We start from the raw sequence: 17,972 nt of genomic DNA on the forward strand, positions 1-17,972 counted from the left end.
GCTTTCGAAGTCCTTACGGGAGCTTTGATAGCAAGTATGCGTGGAGATTAGAAAGTTTGACATGAGGGTGTTCCAGGTTTGGCTGCTTTCAGATAATCTCTGTTAGGGAAACAATAATCTCCGGGGCTGGGACACAGCACCGCTGTCGTTAGTGCTTGTTGGATTGAGTGTGGGTCACACCCCTGGGGTGGGGACAGGGACGAGGAGGCAGAGGTCCTGGGGTACCTGAGGTACGCTGCTGGGCAGGAGGGGAAGAAAAGGTCGTGGCAAAGCTGAGTCAAGAAGGGGTGGAAACCCCTGTGCTGTGCCAAGAGCTGGAGTGCGTTAATAGCGGGACTGATGCTGTCTGTAACAAACGTGGGCTTTCCGTGGTGTAAATGAGGCTCTGTCGTTCTAGTCTTAAATAGCTCCAAGAAGTGATGGGTGTAAATGGATGTTTTGTTTGTAGAATGACTCTTTTTGGTTTGTTTGCTGTCAGGAGCAGAGACTGTAACTCATGGGATGACAGAGAGTGGTTAATAGCTTGCATAGGGTTTTAATTTTTTTTGTCTGAAAAATGATGTGGAGGCAAATACAAATTCAGGAATCTTTTTGCAAAATATCCACAATTAGAAATGGAGGGAAAAAATTTTCAAGGCCGATTTCAAGGAATTTCAATTCTTTATTCAAGATGAAATAAGCATGCAGGCATCTTTTGTGGTATTGTTTACTGCATTCATAGTTAGTGATGGTTTTTAAGCTTCTGTAGAGATAAAGTTCAGTCTGACATCCCTCTTTTTTTTTTTCACTTGATGCTTAAAATTATGTGCCGGTGTGTTTGTGTGTGAACAAAATATTACCATTTAATTGTTTATTTTGTTTTTATTATTTACAAGGTGGAGTATATGTTAGTAAAATTTGACCATGAGAATAAGAAAGTGCGCTTGATACTCTGCGGTGAAGAAGTTCTTCAAACACTGCAAGACAAGGGGGAGAAGGTAAACCCCAAGTGAGTAGCTGTTTCCTGTTTCTCTTCCCCCCACCCCGTTATGATACTGTACAGAATTTTGTAGGCCTGGTTTGACTTTCAAGTCTTCTGTCGGTAAAACTGTAAGCCATAGATACTGATATTTTCAGATGAAGCTGGGGTGCAGGCATTGAAAGATTTTGAGCACACTTGCAGGCAGTCCATGCACCTTTTGTGTTATGACTTGAAAAAAGAGGAGGATGTGATGGTGAGCCCACAGAAGTTGCACTTCGGGTATTTGTTTTGTCTTGCTCTGGTTTTGTGCCTGCGTGTACACAGTAATTGCATACTACACCTCCCCTCCCCCATAAAGCATATGTGTGTGCGCACTCGCCCCTGTGTCCCTGACTACAGGAGCGAGTGAGGGCTAGACTGCGCTCCTATTTTGGGCAAAATTAAGAAGGTAGGTGTAAGGACAGCAGGGCAGTTCTTCCCCATCCTCTCTGATGGAGTTTTCAGGAACAACTGGATCATATCCCTACTTCAACTAGCCAGAGAAGTGTGAATTGCCTTTTAATCGATGGCAGCAGATAAATGAGACCAGAGACAGCAAAGTGCTTTGGCTGAAGAGAGCCAAAAGCAGGTCGCAGCTTACAGGAAGGAGGAGAAGCTCTGCTGTCGCGATGAAAGGCTTTTGTTCCCTGGGCCTGTCCTTTTCTTTCTAGGTACCTTAACCTCATCTTCCAGTAAGGCTTCCCTGTCTGTCTTCCTCGGCAGAGGGACTATTGAAAGCCTGTAAGAAGGAATCCCTTTGCTTTTAGACTCAAAACTGCTACTGCCAGAAGAACAGTAGGGGAGATGTGCCTCTGGCATGGCTTCACAAGGGGATGGGAAGGTACTACTTTTCAGAGGTGACTAGGTGCACTCAAACTTAATTTCATTTCTTAACCTGATAAATTTGCAAAACAGGACCAGGTATTCACAACCAGTAAAAAGAAGAAATTGAGCATAACTTTTGCCTTGCCTTGTACTGTGGAAGCAGTTGAGTGTTCTGTATTTGCCAGTTTCAGTTAAAACCCCAAGAAACAAAGCTTGAGGCAGATACCAAAGGTGATTGTAGTTTGACATAGACAAATCCTACTTATTGCACTGTACAGCAATACTTCCTACTGCCAAACCGTGCCTTAATTTCTTTTCACTGCCTCCCGCTGGTGAGGTACATTGGAAGGTACATTGTGTTACTCCACCAAATAATCAACTTTAGGAGATTTTTCTTGCAAGTTGCATTCATTTCTGAAATTCTCACAAATAATTAATCTTTTCTGAAGCTGTAGAAATATTTAAACGAGGCTATTCTTTTATTATAGCCACCCAACACTCTGGCGACCAGAATATGGAAGCTATATGATTGAAGGGACACCTGGGCAGCCGTATGGGGGAACCATGTCTGAATTCAACACTGTGCAAGACAACATGAGGAAAAGACGGCAAGAGGCCGCTTCCGTGCTCAAAGAAAATGAGGCTGTTTGCACTGTGACATCATTTCCAAGGTGAGGTGGTTGCTGAAGTGTAATGCTGTGTTTGCTATTCTCCTTATATGCTTTTTCTCTTTATTGCATATAGCTAAAGTATACAATGAAACTAAGCAAAATAAGATTCAGTTGAAGTACTTTGACTTAATAATCCAGTCGTGTTTCCGAAAATTTTTATTGCAGTGAGACAAACAAATAAGGATATTTTGTATTTTTAGGTTACTTCTAATCTGTGATGATTTTGTATTAGGAGAGAATACCTGAATATTTGTAACAAAATATTGTATGTAGAGTAGTCTGCCATCTTGAATTGATATGGCAAATCATATATAAAAGGTTTCTCTTTACCTATTTTGCAACCTTTGGTCTTTATAAATAGCAGTTTTGTAAAACTTGGCTAACCTGATCTATTTTTTAACTTATTCACTAAAGCATGTGCAAACTTCTTGTGGTGGCTTGAAGCACACAGTAAAACAGGAATGTGATTATCCTTACAAAATGAAGCCTTAAAACTTCTATAATACTGTACTTACGGAATCTAGAAAGGAGTGCACCTCTCCTGAGTTCATAACACCCTTACAAAGGGTAGATTTCCTTCTTTTTATTGTTGTAAAGAGGCTCTTGAATAAGTGAAATTCAGGATGTACTTCATTACCTAGGAGAAATTGTACTTTGTGACCTTCCTTTCAAACATAATTCTAGGCAGGGGTTTATTACGTTCATTCTAACTAGCCTGGTCAATCAAATGAATGAAGATAGTTATGCTTAAAATAGTAAAAAAAATTGCTCTGCAGTAGAAGAGAAGCAGCTGGCCTTACTGGCTGGTTTCTTGTACTGTACAGAATGCAATGGCCTTAAATTCTTGCTGAGACCAGGAATGGTACAAAATGTGATTTAGCAGCAAAGTTCAGGTACCAAAATGCCTGCGTTGTGCTCCGTGAATGCTATTTTAAGAACATTCTGTTAACAAAATATGCTTCCTCGTTCTAGGAGCTATACTAGATATCTTTAAAGTAATAAGAGCTTATTTAAAGTCCAATGGTTAAGTAGTTCTCAGTGTGTTACAGAACTGTTGTGGGGTTTTTTTTGCCCTGCAACCTTACAAATAGATTATGTCATTTAATAAATTTTGTATACAAACATTTCATACCCAGTTGTGCAAGGAATAAAGAGAGAGGAGTTCTTCATCACTTTGTAGATACAGAGAAATACTTTTTACATCACTGTAGGAGCAATACATTGGACTTCAGTGAAAGCCAATAAATAATAAAGTGTAGGTTTTTTTTATTGCTTATGGATCATCCCAAACATAGTTTCATCCCTCAAAGATGCTCTCCCTAGGCTATTTAGTTTCTTATTTCTGCCTTTTGCTATCTTGTCATTCAAGTCCCTGTTGGTTTGACTGGAGTCTTGTTAACGTGTATTTCTGAGGTTTTGTGGGTTTGGGGTTTTGCTACGTTCTCTCTACAATAGCTTGTACATATGCCTTGTGTGTGTCTGTGCCTATACGTGTGTGTATCATAAAAAAAAAAAATCTCTGCATCTGAAAAGACAAAAAAACTTGTTAGAGTGCTGACAGAAGAAAGGTAAAGAAGTAGGCTGAATGAGTATCCCTAGTTCTTAAATTTATGAGCCCTCGCTACTGGGCCAGGAAGCTGTTTTCCTCCTTGAGGACTGGAGTGATGCAGTTTACAGTGTTGCACTTAATGTAAGTGATGAAGTTGGGTTTAGATGTTGTAGGACGACTTGTATACTTAAACTAAGAAGAAGAAAGCAATAGTGAAATATATGTTGAGCATAAATAATATTTCCAGAAATGTGAGCGTTTCCTGGTATTTTGAGTAGTTTGCTTGGAGTTGTATCAGCTAACCCTTTTTTACACCTCCAAGTATTAGAGCCTCTCAAAATAGCACAATCTTCGTCCTTTATACTGTGCAGCATGGAGACATTAATCTTCTGCAACTTTACCTCCAACTTCTCAAATGCTCCTTTTGTCTCAGTTGTACTGAAAACCTACTTATTCTTGTTTAGATGACTCTTAAACTTACAATGGAGGTTCCAAAGGGGAGGGTTGTATTCTGATTTACTTGCATATCTCTCAGCATTTTACACCTAATAGCTGTAATTTTTCTTCGCTTATTACATTTCTTTTATGGGGTTTTTCAAAATTCTAAAATCACAAACTGCTGTGAGACTTGGGATGTGTGTATCGCATGAAACTAATTCTTACAGAGTTGGTTAGGTACATCTTTTTAACAGGGGGAGGTTGTTGGGAGCAGAGCTGGATAAATTACTTCAGCAGTCGATGTTAACCTATACTCCTTAGAGAAACTGTTGAAGGCACAGAATGCAGCTGCATGTCAGTATTAATGACAGGTGCTAACACACTAAAATGTGTGTGTACTCTGCATAATACTGTGGTGTTTCCTGCTTCAGCCGCTGAAAAAGTCTGTTTTAACCACCACGGTAGCTGGTTGTTGGCAAGCACTGACCTTTTAACGGCAATGGTTTTAAGACGTGTTTCTGGCAATTCCATATGCATAGGTAGCAGTCTTAAAAAGCACTTCAGAAATACTCATGGTAGATGCAAGTTTTAAAAAAAATCTTTTTTTATTCCTTTGTCTACTAGAATCCTAATCTCCGATCATCTGACCATTTTAAAATCACAGTGTGTTTTCATTACAGCTTGGATTTCATTGTTGTGTTACATAGGTTAGGGTGTCCTGGGTTTACACTGCCAGAATATAAGCCAACGCCAGTAGAAGGAGGAGCTTCAAAATCCCTCTTTTTTCCAGATGAAGCCATCAATAAACATCCTAGATTTAGGTAAGAGTATTTGGGGAGTGCGAATGAGAAGCTGAATGTTTTTCTGTGCTTAAATACCATAGGCATAACTCCACCTTCTTTATGTTACTGGAATAGAGCTATGTGACTAATTGCTGCAGATATCACAAGGACTTGGACAGAGATGGTTGTGACGACATGTATTTTCTGTCACTTGAACTTAAAGTAAACTGTTAAGTTCAAGTAACTTTATGTAGTAGTTCACGCCATTATGGAGCAAAAGGTGTTAATTAGGCTACTGCAAAATTATTTCCAGTTTGAAATGCCATGGCTAGCCACTTCCATCGCAGTTAATCCAGCTCTCGTTCAGGTATGTCACAGAAACATCTCAGTGTACTCAGTAACTTGCCCTAGTTACTCTGAAGTGGAGCATGGTGTCAAACTGCTTGTATAGTCTGAGAGGGTTTTCATTGTAAGGTGAGACTTCGGAGAATGAAAATAATTCTATTTAAAAACTAAGCATACCTTTTCACTTGCCCTTGTATTCTTCAGGTCAGTAGCCTTTTACTTCTGCGTATTCTATTAGCATAGTACTGTGAAGTCTATCAAAATAAGACTGACTTTACTGAAGAAAAAAATCAGTGTTGTAGTCTATCTTAAACTAGGAAAAGAAGTGTCCTGAAGGAAAATGCTCAAAATAAATAGAAAGTTGGCATTCTGAAACCCTGAGAATTGCTGAGAAACTAACTGCAAAAACATTTGCATAAAGAGAAACTTTCAGATATTTCAGCAAACTTTTTTTTGTTGTAGTACACTGACCAGAAACATTCGGCACCGAAGAGGAGAGAAGGTTGTGATAAATGTACCAAGTGAGTAAATTCAATCTATCTTTTTTCTTTTTCAAAGTAATTGTTCAATCTACTGCTCTGGGTTACTGAGTACCTGCATTTTCCACACAGTATTCAAAGATAAGAACACGCCATCACCATTTATCGAAACGTTTCCTAATGATGATGGAGAAGCAGCAAAGGCGGCTAAGCCAGACTATATATACATGGATGCTATGGGTTTTGGAATGGGAAACTGTTGTCTTCAGGTAAAATACGTCTGCTTTCAAGATGTTACTGAATGTTGTCTTCCCTAAACGCTTTCCTTTTTAAGACTTGCATTAAGTCTGATTTCTCTAGCTTAATTTAACTGACGCATTTTCAGAGTGGCAACAGAGGGAATAAAACAACAAATTTAATCTTATACCTGGTAATCTAGTCTTAAAATCCAGGTTTGTTTGCTTGCATTATGTTTATTTTCTGCTAATATTTAAATGTAATTGGATGCCTTGCTGGAAGTGTTTCTTGAACTGGTCAAACCCCATTTGATCAAGCACCTGCTCCTGGAACTCCAGCACTTTTCAAGTGTGAAAGATCATCTTCCACTGTCGTCCTCTTTCAGGCATGACCAAAGGGACACCGTGGGAATGGAAACTGAGGTGCCTTGTAGGAATGTGTGGGGTTTTTTGGCTATTCATTTTGGGTTTTTTCCCCTCTTCCCCATTCTTGGAACAGCAAAAGCAGGGAGTGACAAAAAGTCATTGGAATATCTTTAAAAATAAGTGGCTTTCTCCTTCTGTGTAGTTTTACTTAATTTACAAACAGCATGAACTCCTGTATAAAATTTCTCATTAAATATTTTTAGCTATCTGCTAAGAAGTCGTCTTCTCACTGCTTGTGCCATGAACCTACCAAATCCACATGGGTAGCTGTCTTCTGTTACTGCATGCTGGGAGACATTCTTGGTTCTGTTTTCTCCCATTAACGCATGCCCACTTTTTATTGTTTTCATTCATTTGCTTGAGTTACTACTATTTTACAGTATCCTCTGTTTAAATCCAGGTGCTGTATCTTGGGAGTGCTTTAATCCTTTCAGTATCTGTTTGTTTTAAATGTTTCTCTGTCATAGTAACCTGATGCTAGGGGCTGATGCCTTAGGTAGTAGCGATGTATTTGACTGTTGATAAAATCTGCCTGTTGCCACTGCCATCTTAGAAGCAGAGCTGGGAATAGGCTAGTGTTAAGTCTCTAGGGGATTAAAGGAAATTCTTCAAGCTCTTCTTGTGTCACAGCAGTGGCAGAAATAACCCCATTCAAAGAACTTCCCTTTGAGATTGAAAAACTACAAAAGCTGAATAAATAAAATGTTCTTGACAGCAGCTAAGTATGATTTCTTGTCACTAAGGGTAAACTAGGGAGAATCTGATGATAATAATACTGCGTGGTTTTACAAGGTGTTAAGTTGGATATGGTCTATTTTGTACCATCTCTTTTTTATTTAAGACCAATAAAAGAAGTACAGCCTTACCGTTCAGTCATTATATGAACTTGTTTAAAAAATATATTAAATTCCTTTTTAAGGAATACCATTTTACTATTCTCCATTCTTGTAATCAGTGGTCAAATTTGGTAGTCTTATTATCATCAAAGGGAGAATGAAAACAAGGTTGGCAGGTGCTATACCTTCTTGATAACCGACTAGAAGAAAACATGTATTCCCCACCTATTTTCTGTAAAGTAGTTTACAGTATGCTCGTAGTGGTTCAGGGTTACACTCCCATCGAAGTTATCCTCTGATCTATGAGTATGTAAACTGCAAAGAAGGAGAGAGGCTTTTAATCTGTTTGTTTTGTTTTTTTTTTTTAAATCTGTGTCTTTTAACAGTTTTGAGGTGATTGATCCCCCTCTGCATTTTTAAAATGCATAAAGTGTCAGTTTGGGAAGTTTGGAGGGTAAGGTCTGCTACTAGAAATGCATCTTGTGTTTGACTGCTCTCGGCGAGTTTCACCGAAAGTTGCAAAGAAGTTGTATTTTCCAGTGGCCTATGTGTGGTAGGGCTTCGACATCATTAATGGCTTCTGCACATAACTTTTCTCTTCCATCTTTTTCTGTGTCCTGGCCTCTAATACAGGCAAAACTGGACTTTTTTTTTTTTAAATAAAAGTTACAGTAGACACGAAGATATTTATTTTTCGCAGTTTTGCAGGATCAAACAAAGGTGTCTTGAAATGTTCTTTCAAACTGGATTAGCTGTCACGTAAAACAAATGTTACATCTACAATAATTTCTAACTGTTGTTCTAAGTAAGTTAGTTCCTGGCTTATTTCCTGAAGGTGCATTACTGACCCATGTGTATTGTAGATGTTTACTCAGTTTTCTTTGATTCTGTCAAGTGTTTGTATATTTAGCCTCACAGCGGAAGCATTGTGGTCTGAAATCTTTTAATGAACATGGAAATGACGTGGAAAGAAGCTTGTGATGTAAATGCTGCTAACAGATGGGGCAGTTTGTCCGAGAATTGGGGGGTTGGGGGGAACCCCCACAAAAAACCCCACCCCGAACCCACCAAGCAAAAAAAAACCCCTTACAATTCTTGGTATTTAAATCGTTTTATTATGTCATTGATTCTAAATCTAGGAAGACTGTGCTTGTGCTATGATTATAGAAATTGTGATAGCAATTGTACTTTTTCCAACAGGTAACATTCCAGGCTTGCAGCATTTCTGAAGCAAGGTATCTCTATGATCAGCTAGCCACGATCTGTCCCATTGTGGTAAGTAGTGGACTTGTAGTATATCAATTCTTCTTTGTGCAAAAGCCACTACATGTAAAAAAAATAAAATCTAAATTAAAAAAAACCTTGAATGCTACTCACAAATTTGGTACTCTGGGAAAAGTGTCAGTCTCTTGCTAGGCTGTCACATGAGCAGTGCCATTTATTTAATGTCTAAATGACACCACAAGCCAGATGATGTGCTGCTTCTTCTCCTCTGCCCTCCATCCCATATGCACGAGACTCTTGTTGAATAGTTCTAGAAATATATTTGGGGCAGTTTTTCATGAAAACAAGACGAGCTTACTCCTTAAAAACAATTTTTAATTTTTCAACTCTGGTCTGGTGTTACAGAAGGTTTCAGCTTATATTGTTTAAATCTGTCCCTTTTGTAAGCATGTGGTCATAAACAGGTGTTTATAACAGGTGTTATAAAAATAAAGTATTGGTTTGGTCTAGGTGGTGAGCAGATCGTGCTTTGAGTGAGATATGTTCCAGTGTGTTGCTAAGGTGCTTGGTCAAACAAAAATAAACAAAATAAAATGATTGCCAGGTGAACTTTTGGAGTTTGGAAGTGTGTGAGCAGAATATTTGCTGATTTGTCACGAAATTGCTTCTGCCTGTATCATCTCTGTGTTCCTTAAATGCTCATCTGTAGAGGTAGTAAATTTGGAGAGAGTCAGATGCCACTTCAATAATACTAACCCTTCATCTAGGTATTTTCTGGAGATACCAGTTGAGAGATTTGTGGTTGTATGGGCTTTGGCTGTAGATTAAACTGAAGTATATACTTCAGTTGCTTCTGGACCAGCAAGTTTCCCTTTCCAGGGGGGTTGTATTTTGCTTTTGGTTCCTTGGCTTGTCCTTTGTTTTCATATCAGGCTGTTTTATTTTAGATGGCGTTGAGTGCTGCATCTCCATTCTACAGAGGCTACGTGTCTGATATTGACTGTCGCTGGGGAGTAATCTCTGCATCTGTAGATGATCGAACGCGAGAAGAGAGGGGGCTAGAGGTAAGTAATGTTAGGTAGTAGATGTCTGGGTTTTTTCAGGCAAAAAAGTAAATTTCCTTTAGTATCAAATTCATCAGAATCCCTAACGAGGGAACATGGCAGTGGCAGTCTTTGTAGTAAATATAGGAGAGATGGTGTAAACGTTCGCCTTGGTTGTACAGTTTACATTAGCAAATACGTATTTTTAGTTAGGTATGGAATCGCAGTAGAACTCCACTCACTCCTCCACAGCTTGCTGAAAAGGTCCCCCTGTGATGAAACTTTCAAGTCTGTGCTTGAGCCCAAAAAGCAAAAATTGCTTTGGATTAAATAGCAGGTGCTGCCAAGTAATCCAGTAGTATAAACTAGAACTATGTGAAAAGAGCCAGTTGTCAGAACTTGAACTTAAGGAGCTTCTCTAAGCAGGAATTGGCATTCAAGGCACTCTACAAAATTATAGAGAATAAAAAAAAAATTAAAAAAATCTACTTGAAATATTTTTTGAACTACCCATTTTAAGAGCTTCTCTAACAATGTGTGCATAGTGAAACTGTATTGGTATGTGTTGCAATAGGTACTTTCCAGGTACTTGGGGTAATGGTATATTACGTCAGGAAAATGTTTCCACTTTTAGAGAATTCTAGTCAATGTGTGATGACTCTTTTTTCGCTCAGATACATACATCTACAAACAAAATAGTCGTAATTCCAGGATCGCTTTCTGTTAAGCCTATTTAAGACTCGTGCTTTGAATAATTTTAATTGAGGCTGTAGGGTTTTTTAAACAGGATAATAATTCTCACATAAGTGTCATTAGTGAGCAAAACTTAGGTAACATTGTTAACAAGCTGTTAAAATATTGTATTCTTAAATTATATAGCCACTGAAGAACAACCATTATAGAATCAGTAAATCCAGATATGATTCCATAGACAGTTATCTATCTGAATGTGGTGAGAAATACAATGACATTGATTTGACAATAGACAAAGATATCTACGAGCACCTAATAAAGGAAGGTAAGTGTTCGCTTCATTATGAGCAGGTTAAGAATTATGCTTGCAGTGTGTGGGGATATTTTACGTTTTTGCTCGTTTGTTTCAATCATTGTGCATCCCTTAGAGTGACTCCTACTCAGGAAGTATCTGTGTAGCGTGGTCTTGAGAGTTTTTAAAGTATTTGTTTGTAACAGAAACTGTCCCCAATTCCAACTTGAGAAGCTCGGTGTTTGACGCATTGATGTTTTATCTTTGTGGAGGGAGCAGAACTGCTTTAGGAAACATAGCACAGAGGTGCATCAGAAAACAGGAAGAATGGCAGCCACACCAATATTCCGCTGCCTTTTCCAAACAAGAACCTGTTCTTTTTTGTTTGGTGTTTTTTTTTTTTCCTTCTCTTTAATCATTTCCTTCCTTCCCAAAGTCGTCATTTAAACTTTAACAGGATGTGGTGGGTTAAGGTAGCATTGCAGAGTTGGATGTTTTCACTCTTGTAAAACAAATCATTTCCTAGAGCCTGCTTTGCTATGTGTGAATTGTTTGTTTGAATTTTCATTTTGTAGGTATTGACCACCTTTTGGCACAGCATATTGCACACTTGTTCATTCGAGACCCATTGACTTTGTTTGAGGAGAAAATACATCTAGATGATGCAAATGAATCCGACCATTTTGAGGTTGTGTCTGATTTAGAGGAATTTAATAAATATATACATAAAATTGCTTATTCTTTATAGTACTGCTTAACTGGAGGATGGCTATATTAGCTAAGAATTTTTTTTGTGTGAATTTTTCACTTCAACTAGTTCTTCAGCATATGACTTTGCAGTTGTAAACACATTTATCTCTTTGTTTTATCATTTAGGAGAAGGTGGTGGCTTATGCTTTAAACCCAATACAATATGGAAAGCCCAAACAGTAGCTATGTTATAGGGAACTGTCTATTTTTATGGCTTCCTAAAAACTGTTTTGCATGACACTTACGTCTAAATGTCTCTCTTATACAGCTTTATGAAATAATAGCTATGGTAATACTAGGCATTTTTAGTTTGGGATGCATCAAACCCTCATAAAAATAAGTCAGCTAAATCTCAGCCCCCTAGTATCTTCTATGTAATCCTCAAACAAAATAGCATGAGCAAGCGTAACGTATTTGCTCCTACGATGGGTAGTTATACTGTGGTTTTTAGGAAGTCGTGCCACTTAGTTTGGAAGCACTTCTCTAACTTTATGGGCTGTTCCAGGGAAAATATTAGGACTCTAGTTATCTGCTTATTTTTCTTTGATTGTATTATAGAATGATGCATATCTTGATTGTGACAGATTATTTCATGTGCTTTGCAGAATATTCAGTCTACAAACTGGCAGACAATGAGGTTTAAGCCACCTCCTCCAAATTCAGATATTGGATGGAGAGTGGAATTCAGACCTATGGAGGTAAGGAAGACATCAGTATGCACAAAAGCACATTTCCTTTTAAGTGGAAAAGTACCAGGCATTCTGCCATGCAGTATCAAACCCTTATTACTTATGCTGTGTTTTCTCCCCTCTGAATTGCTAGACGCGAGTGAAGTGGACAGCAGTGTTTAATCAGACATCGACTGTGGGAATGTAACTGACAGGAGAATTCACTGCAGCACAGCAAAGCATGCTAATGGATTTGGGGTGATGGGGAAAGGAATTAGGCTTGTATTAAAGCAACGGTAAACAAAGCCCCATTTAGCTTCTAGGGACTGTATTTCTCCAGTACTTTTCCTGGTACTGAACAATTCCATTGTCACTGTTTTGTTTTTCGCAAGTGCTTTTATTTTATAGCTGTCTATTTCTGAGCTCTCTGAATTTAATCCCTTTAAAGTGGAAATTTTAAAGCTATTATACATTTGTAATTACACAGAGAGCCTGAAGGTACAGGTTATTAGATAGTCTTTTGAAACACAAGTGTGTTTTGGCATTGGATTAAAGAGTTGAGTTTGTTGACGTGTGTCCGTGCATTGTGCATTTCATGCACATTGATCATCATCGCTGATGATTCCAGCTCGTGCATCATCTCTGCTAGTAGAGTGTGTGTCAGTACAAGTACCAACATGAACGTTCAAGTCAAACTGTTCTAAACTCTTCCAGATATTTATCCACTTCCATGAGTGTGTTCCCACTAAAGTAATTTAATCTCTAATCCTTTCATGTCTAGGTCCAGTTAACAGACTTTGAAAACTCTGCATATGTTGTGTTCGTGGTATTGCTAACCAGAGTGATTCTGTCATATAAACTGGATTTTCTCATTCCTTTGTCCAAGGTAGGTGTGAAAGATCAGATCTGTTAGAGCTAAATGCAACATATTTGTATCAAGTCTGATTTTTATCCTCTGCAAGCTAGAAACTAATATTTGTGGACTTACAGAACAGTCATTTTTATCTTTCAGTCAGTTTTCATCTGTACCAGTACTTTGAATCAATTTCAACTCAACAATATTAAACAAATATTTTACTGCTGTGTCATGGAATTAAGTTTATAGTCAAATACTGTGGGAATTTTTGCAGTGCCTAACAGTGTCTGACTGCTGCAGAAATGTTGAGAAATACCATTATCACAAGACTGTTTTGAGACTGGGAAGGGGCATGTTTCCACCATTTTGCATGTGGGGAAAATAACCTGTGGAGGTCAAAATAAAAACTCTAGATATTTATTTTAACATGGCTGTTGCCTATGTCTCATCTTCTTATTCTCTATTTTGTTTGTATCTGGTGGAGAGGGAAAGGGGGAGTTCAGCATGCTTAATGTTACACAGTATTTGAGTGAAAACAGATACTGCTGGTTCTGGTCACAACTGTGACTTGTCTTTAGGCAGACCAGCCATACAAAATGTGCTTTTTCCTTAATCTTGTCCTCACAATTGTTGAACTGTTTTGGGTGAAACTGTCCTTGCATGTCTTCTTTCTGAGGCACCTGACCAGAAAATGTCTTTTTAAATGGATAGTCCTGCAATGTTATAGGTAACTTTAAAAAAGGTCTTGTAGTGCCGAAGGTTTTGACAGGCTGTGTACTAGAAAATACTGCCAGCGCTGGCTACAGTGTAGCAGTAGTATCCTGCGGCTTTTCTTAGTGTTTTTAATTAAAATGGAGAAAAATACTGCAGTTGTAAATTAAGAGTAATTAAACCATACAGTTGGTATGATTCCTAAAAGGAGAAATTCTCTTCCTGATGTCAGGGAGTTCAGACTTCATAAATAATGCAGCAATTTAGGACTTACAGTGCATAATTACACTGTTATTTGGCATGTCTCAAAAGTGCAAAATTTTTAACTAATGAATACCAGTTAAGACTGAAAAAGAGGTTGGGTGCTGAAAGAACCTGAGCAGAACTGGGGGGCTGAGGCGGGCATAAAATTGCTTGAGCTTGCCAGGCAATTTGGCAGGTAATGCAACACAGAATTGCACAACCATTGGTAAGCCTGCCTCTTTCAAGTAAAATAATACAGGTTTATGGGGCTAATCTCACACTAATCTTTGCTGTCTGATTGAGTGCGGTTGTACTCCTGTCAGCTAGGACTGGAGTTCTTTCAAACTTCCAAAATGGCCTGTTGTGTAAATAGGTTTCATAATATAAAATGAACAAAAACAGACTTCTGAAAGCAAAGCTTTGAAAGGTAAGAAGTGAATATTTTGCATTGCCCTTAATTAAAGGTCAAACAAAGAATTCAGCAAATAATATCCCTTCTTCTGAAGACAATTCAGTAAAGCTAATGTCCTGTGCGATGTTAATTCCCTGAGAACATACCAACCAAAGAACTTGGACAAAATCTTTTGTCCAGAAAGACAGAGCAATGCTTATGTTATTTGCAGAGTGCATGAGCAGTGCTTTGTAGTTTGTAGACTTTTTGAGAAGCCTGCAATTTAGAACTTCCTTACTGGCAGTCTAAGTTTAACTATCTAACAGATGTTTGGGTATGGAATAGATACCCATACCTATGGAATAGATTCCCATACAAAGTTACTGGAATTCTGTTTCTGAAAGTTTGTTTAATGTAGTGATAACTCTCCTAAATACTTCAATGATTTTGTTAATAAAAGCAGCAAACTATGGCTAAGGAAATGGCAATTTTTTTCTTCTGTACTCATTTAAATTGCTTCTAAATATGCAAAGAAGTCTGCCAGATGGGATGCAACCTGTTAATCACAGCTGTTCCTGTGTTTTCATCCAAACTTATAAGATTAGCGTAGCACGTTCTGACATAATACCTTTTCTGCTGGAGACCTAATGTCGTAGAATGTAATCTGTTTGTGGTGTTGCCTGGGACCCCTGAAGAATGAAATAAAACTTATCTCCACAGCTTGGCCTTGTGTGGTGAAATAAAAAGAAACATAGTAGATGTTTCAACTAACGAGACCAAAAGGTGAGGGTTTGGGAGAATCCTAATTTTCTAAAATGTCACAAATCTGCAATACTTCTTTTGCCAGGTGGATGAAAACATGAAGATGGCCCAGAAAAGAGATGCTGTCCGGCAGGGAATGTTTTACTTCAGAAAAGATATTTGCAAAGGTATCACAACAAGCAATCTGATTAACACTGTTGTGGATGTTTAGTGCCATCTCTTGCCTTCTAACCGTTTTTTCCTTTCCCTTTGTCACTCGTGAAGGTGGAAACGCTGTTGTGGATGGATGTGGCTCTGCACAGAACGGGACAGGCACCGATGCGGAAGAGTACACCTTAATGAGCATTGATACAATTATCAATGGGAAGGTCATAGCCTCTTGTACCTGGAACACACAACTTTCCCTTCATTCCGCTCTCCCAGAAACCAGACCGACTGTGTCTTATGCTGACTCTGTTCTCTTACACAGGAAGGAGTCTTTCCTGGTTTGATCCCAATTTTGAATTCCTATCTTGAAAACATGGAAGTGGATGTGGACACAAGGTGCACCATCCTGAACTACCTGAAGCTAATAAAAAAGAGAGCATCTGGTATGTTTGACACTTTTGGACATAGATTTTCCTGGCATTTTTCTGCTTAGACAGTAATTGGGCTGTTCTCTAGTTTTCGTTGGGTAAAACTGGTGGCTGCTGTGGCTGTCTGGTTAAGTGTTGAATCATAGGAGCGAAGGACTGGAGTGTGTTCTCTGGCTTAAATCTGGTCCTGTCTAATTCTGATTATAAATGTTTCGTGATCCATTTTAGAACTTAAATTAGGACTAATTGGTACAGTTACACTACCCTCTAAGCTGTAATTGTATCTCCCATCCAAGATGTCTCTTTTCAGCACCACTTACTGCTGCTTTTGCCAACGTATTGTCCACTTTGTGGTAGTTTGCACATACACTAATCCCCTTTTCCTGTCACTTGAGGGTTGTAAGAGTATGTGAGACTGGGTCTGATAGCCTGGTGTTATTGGTGTGACTCCAAAGCGTGCTGCTCCAAAACATTCGTAAGTCTAAACTCTGGTATGCTAGAGCATGGGACCTAGTCTTTACCTCCCTGATCAGAAAGCCCTTCTGTAAGTAGCAAAACTCCTTCAAGGCAGAGTAAACCAGGCTCTTCCCCTGTCTTCCCCATGTTGCAGTGTTTTTGAAGACAGGCGGTATAATGACTCTTTATGCTCCTTTTTAAAATGCAGCAGTAGAATGAGTAAAAGATGCAGACTAAATTTTAATTCAGAACTGAGCGTGCGCAGCACAGTCTGCAGCAGCTTTATACCTTTCTATGTGCAAATCCCTTGTATGCCTGCCTTGCTATAAATTTAGCTAGACAGTTAATTTTAGTCTCTTAAGTCAATACTATTTTTTTTTTTTTCTCCTCTCCCCAATTTTAAACTGAAGTGTTGCATTCCTTTTTAATTCTTGAAAATTGCTGTAGAAGCTTCCAGGTAAAGACGTCTTTAAAGCTGAGGTGGAAATCGGGACTTTCTCTTGTCTGGTAATTCAGTACTTTAGCAGTACTTCAGAATGGGAACAAGTTTTAATTAATTACAGTTTTCACTGTAAATGTTCTTTCCTAAGGCTGCTTGTTTGTAGGAGGCTTCTGTCCCTCAGGTAACATAGACGGGGATTTGATGCTTGGCTTAACTGAGGGAGAGAAGAGCAAATGGCAGGAAGAAAACATCCGAGGCACATCAGCCCTCAAAATAGCAATGCTTTCAAAATATTCCATTGTTTGTTGTTGGGTTTTTTCCCTTCAGAACAATGCTGTTGAAAAAACAAGGAACGCATAAGTCGTATAGAGGTTTTTTCCCAAGAGCTAATGACCTGGGCTTGACCCCCTGCAGCAGGTGTTCCCCTTCCAAAGAACAACTTTGCTACCTGGTGCGAAGTTGCAGGCATTGCAAAAGTCAGCTCATGTATTTACACAGACCTCAAAGGTGTGAGAGTGAGGTAGATAGAGTCTAGGGTTTATATCTTAACTCTGATGAACTGAAATGATTTCTAAATGATGCTTCTTAAGAACCAGAATGCACAGAATAAAAAGCATTAGACGTTGTATTACTGTGCCATGATGTTTCTCAATTGTGAGCTTTGGATTATTCCAGTTTACTCTCAATTTTAAATCAAATGTTCCTGAACTGCAGCCTGTCTAGCTTCAGACATGTCCACAAAGAGTGGCCATTTTTCAGATTTCTCTCCTCAAACGGTGAACACAGAGCACTCATGAGAGTTAAGCACTGGCACCTTAGCTGCTGTGGCTTTAACCTTGCCCTGACATAGTTTGTGCTTCAGTCGCATCTTCTCTTGCAGCACAGCTAGGTATTGCCCTCCCAGTCTCTGTCTAGCTGGCGTGTGACTGCCACCACTCAGTGAGACTACAGATTTGGTAGGCAAGCAGCAGCTGCTGAGCACCACCGAATATTAACGAAAGCAGTATTAAGATAGCGGCATCAAGTGATCCTTGTCCTGGCGCGCTCTCCTGGTTCCTGGCTGTCTGCCGTGTAGGTCCTTTCTCGGCCGAAGGTAGTGCAGTAATCATGGTGCTTGATGACCATTCGCAAACTTAATTTCCATGATCGTTGCCTTACCCTTCTTGAAGCAGTTACACTTCTGTTTCCCATAAAGTCATACAATAAGAAATGCCATGATTTTATTATATGCTCTTTGAAAAATGTAATTCCTGTAGTTTTGCATGTTTAAACGCTCTTC

At 38.8% G+C, this 17,972-nt stretch overlaps 1 protein-coding gene across 2 annotated transcripts in view; it reads left to right on the forward strand.

Moving 5' to 3' along the window:
• Positions 1-522: 522 nt before the first annotated feature.
• The window catches only part of GCLC (glutamate-cysteine ligase, catalytic subunit), a 19,714-nt gene continuing 2,264 nt past the window's right edge, over positions 523-17,972 (forward strand). The window contains exons 1-15 of one of the 2 annotated variants that reach the window (XM_009581556.1): positions 523-567; positions 876-988; positions 2,314-2,496; positions 5,191-5,304; positions 6,073-6,131; positions 6,222-6,358; positions 8,788-8,862; positions 9,759-9,875; positions 10,734-10,872; positions 11,415-11,527; positions 12,195-12,287; positions 13,039-13,143; positions 15,306-15,387; positions 15,485-15,588; positions 15,690-15,810. In XM_009581556.1, the coding sequence (XP_009579851.1) occupies positions 885-988; positions 2,314-2,496; positions 5,191-5,304; positions 6,073-6,131; positions 6,222-6,358; positions 8,788-8,862; positions 9,759-9,875; positions 10,734-10,872; positions 11,415-11,527; positions 12,195-12,287; positions 13,039-13,143; positions 15,306-15,387; positions 15,485-15,588; positions 15,690-15,810 (1,546 nt within the window). In that variant the 5' untranslated portion in view covers positions 523-567; positions 876-884. Of the gene's footprint in view, positions 568-815; positions 989-2,313; positions 2,497-5,190; positions 5,305-6,072; positions 6,132-6,221; positions 6,359-8,787; positions 8,863-9,758; positions 9,876-10,733; positions 10,873-11,414; positions 11,528-12,194; positions 12,288-13,038; positions 13,144-15,305; positions 15,388-15,484; positions 15,589-15,689; positions 15,811-17,972 lie in introns of those variants that run through there. The other variant, XM_009581555.1, reaches the window with a different exon arrangement.

The sequence above is a fragment of the Fulmarus glacialis genome, unplaced genomic scaffold, assembly GCF_000690835.1.
Source record: "Fulmarus glacialis isolate BGI_N327 unplaced genomic scaffold, ASM69083v1 scaffold14447, whole genome shotgun sequence".
NCBI lineage: Eukaryota > Metazoa > Chordata > Aves > Procellariiformes > Procellariidae > Fulmarus > Fulmarus glacialis.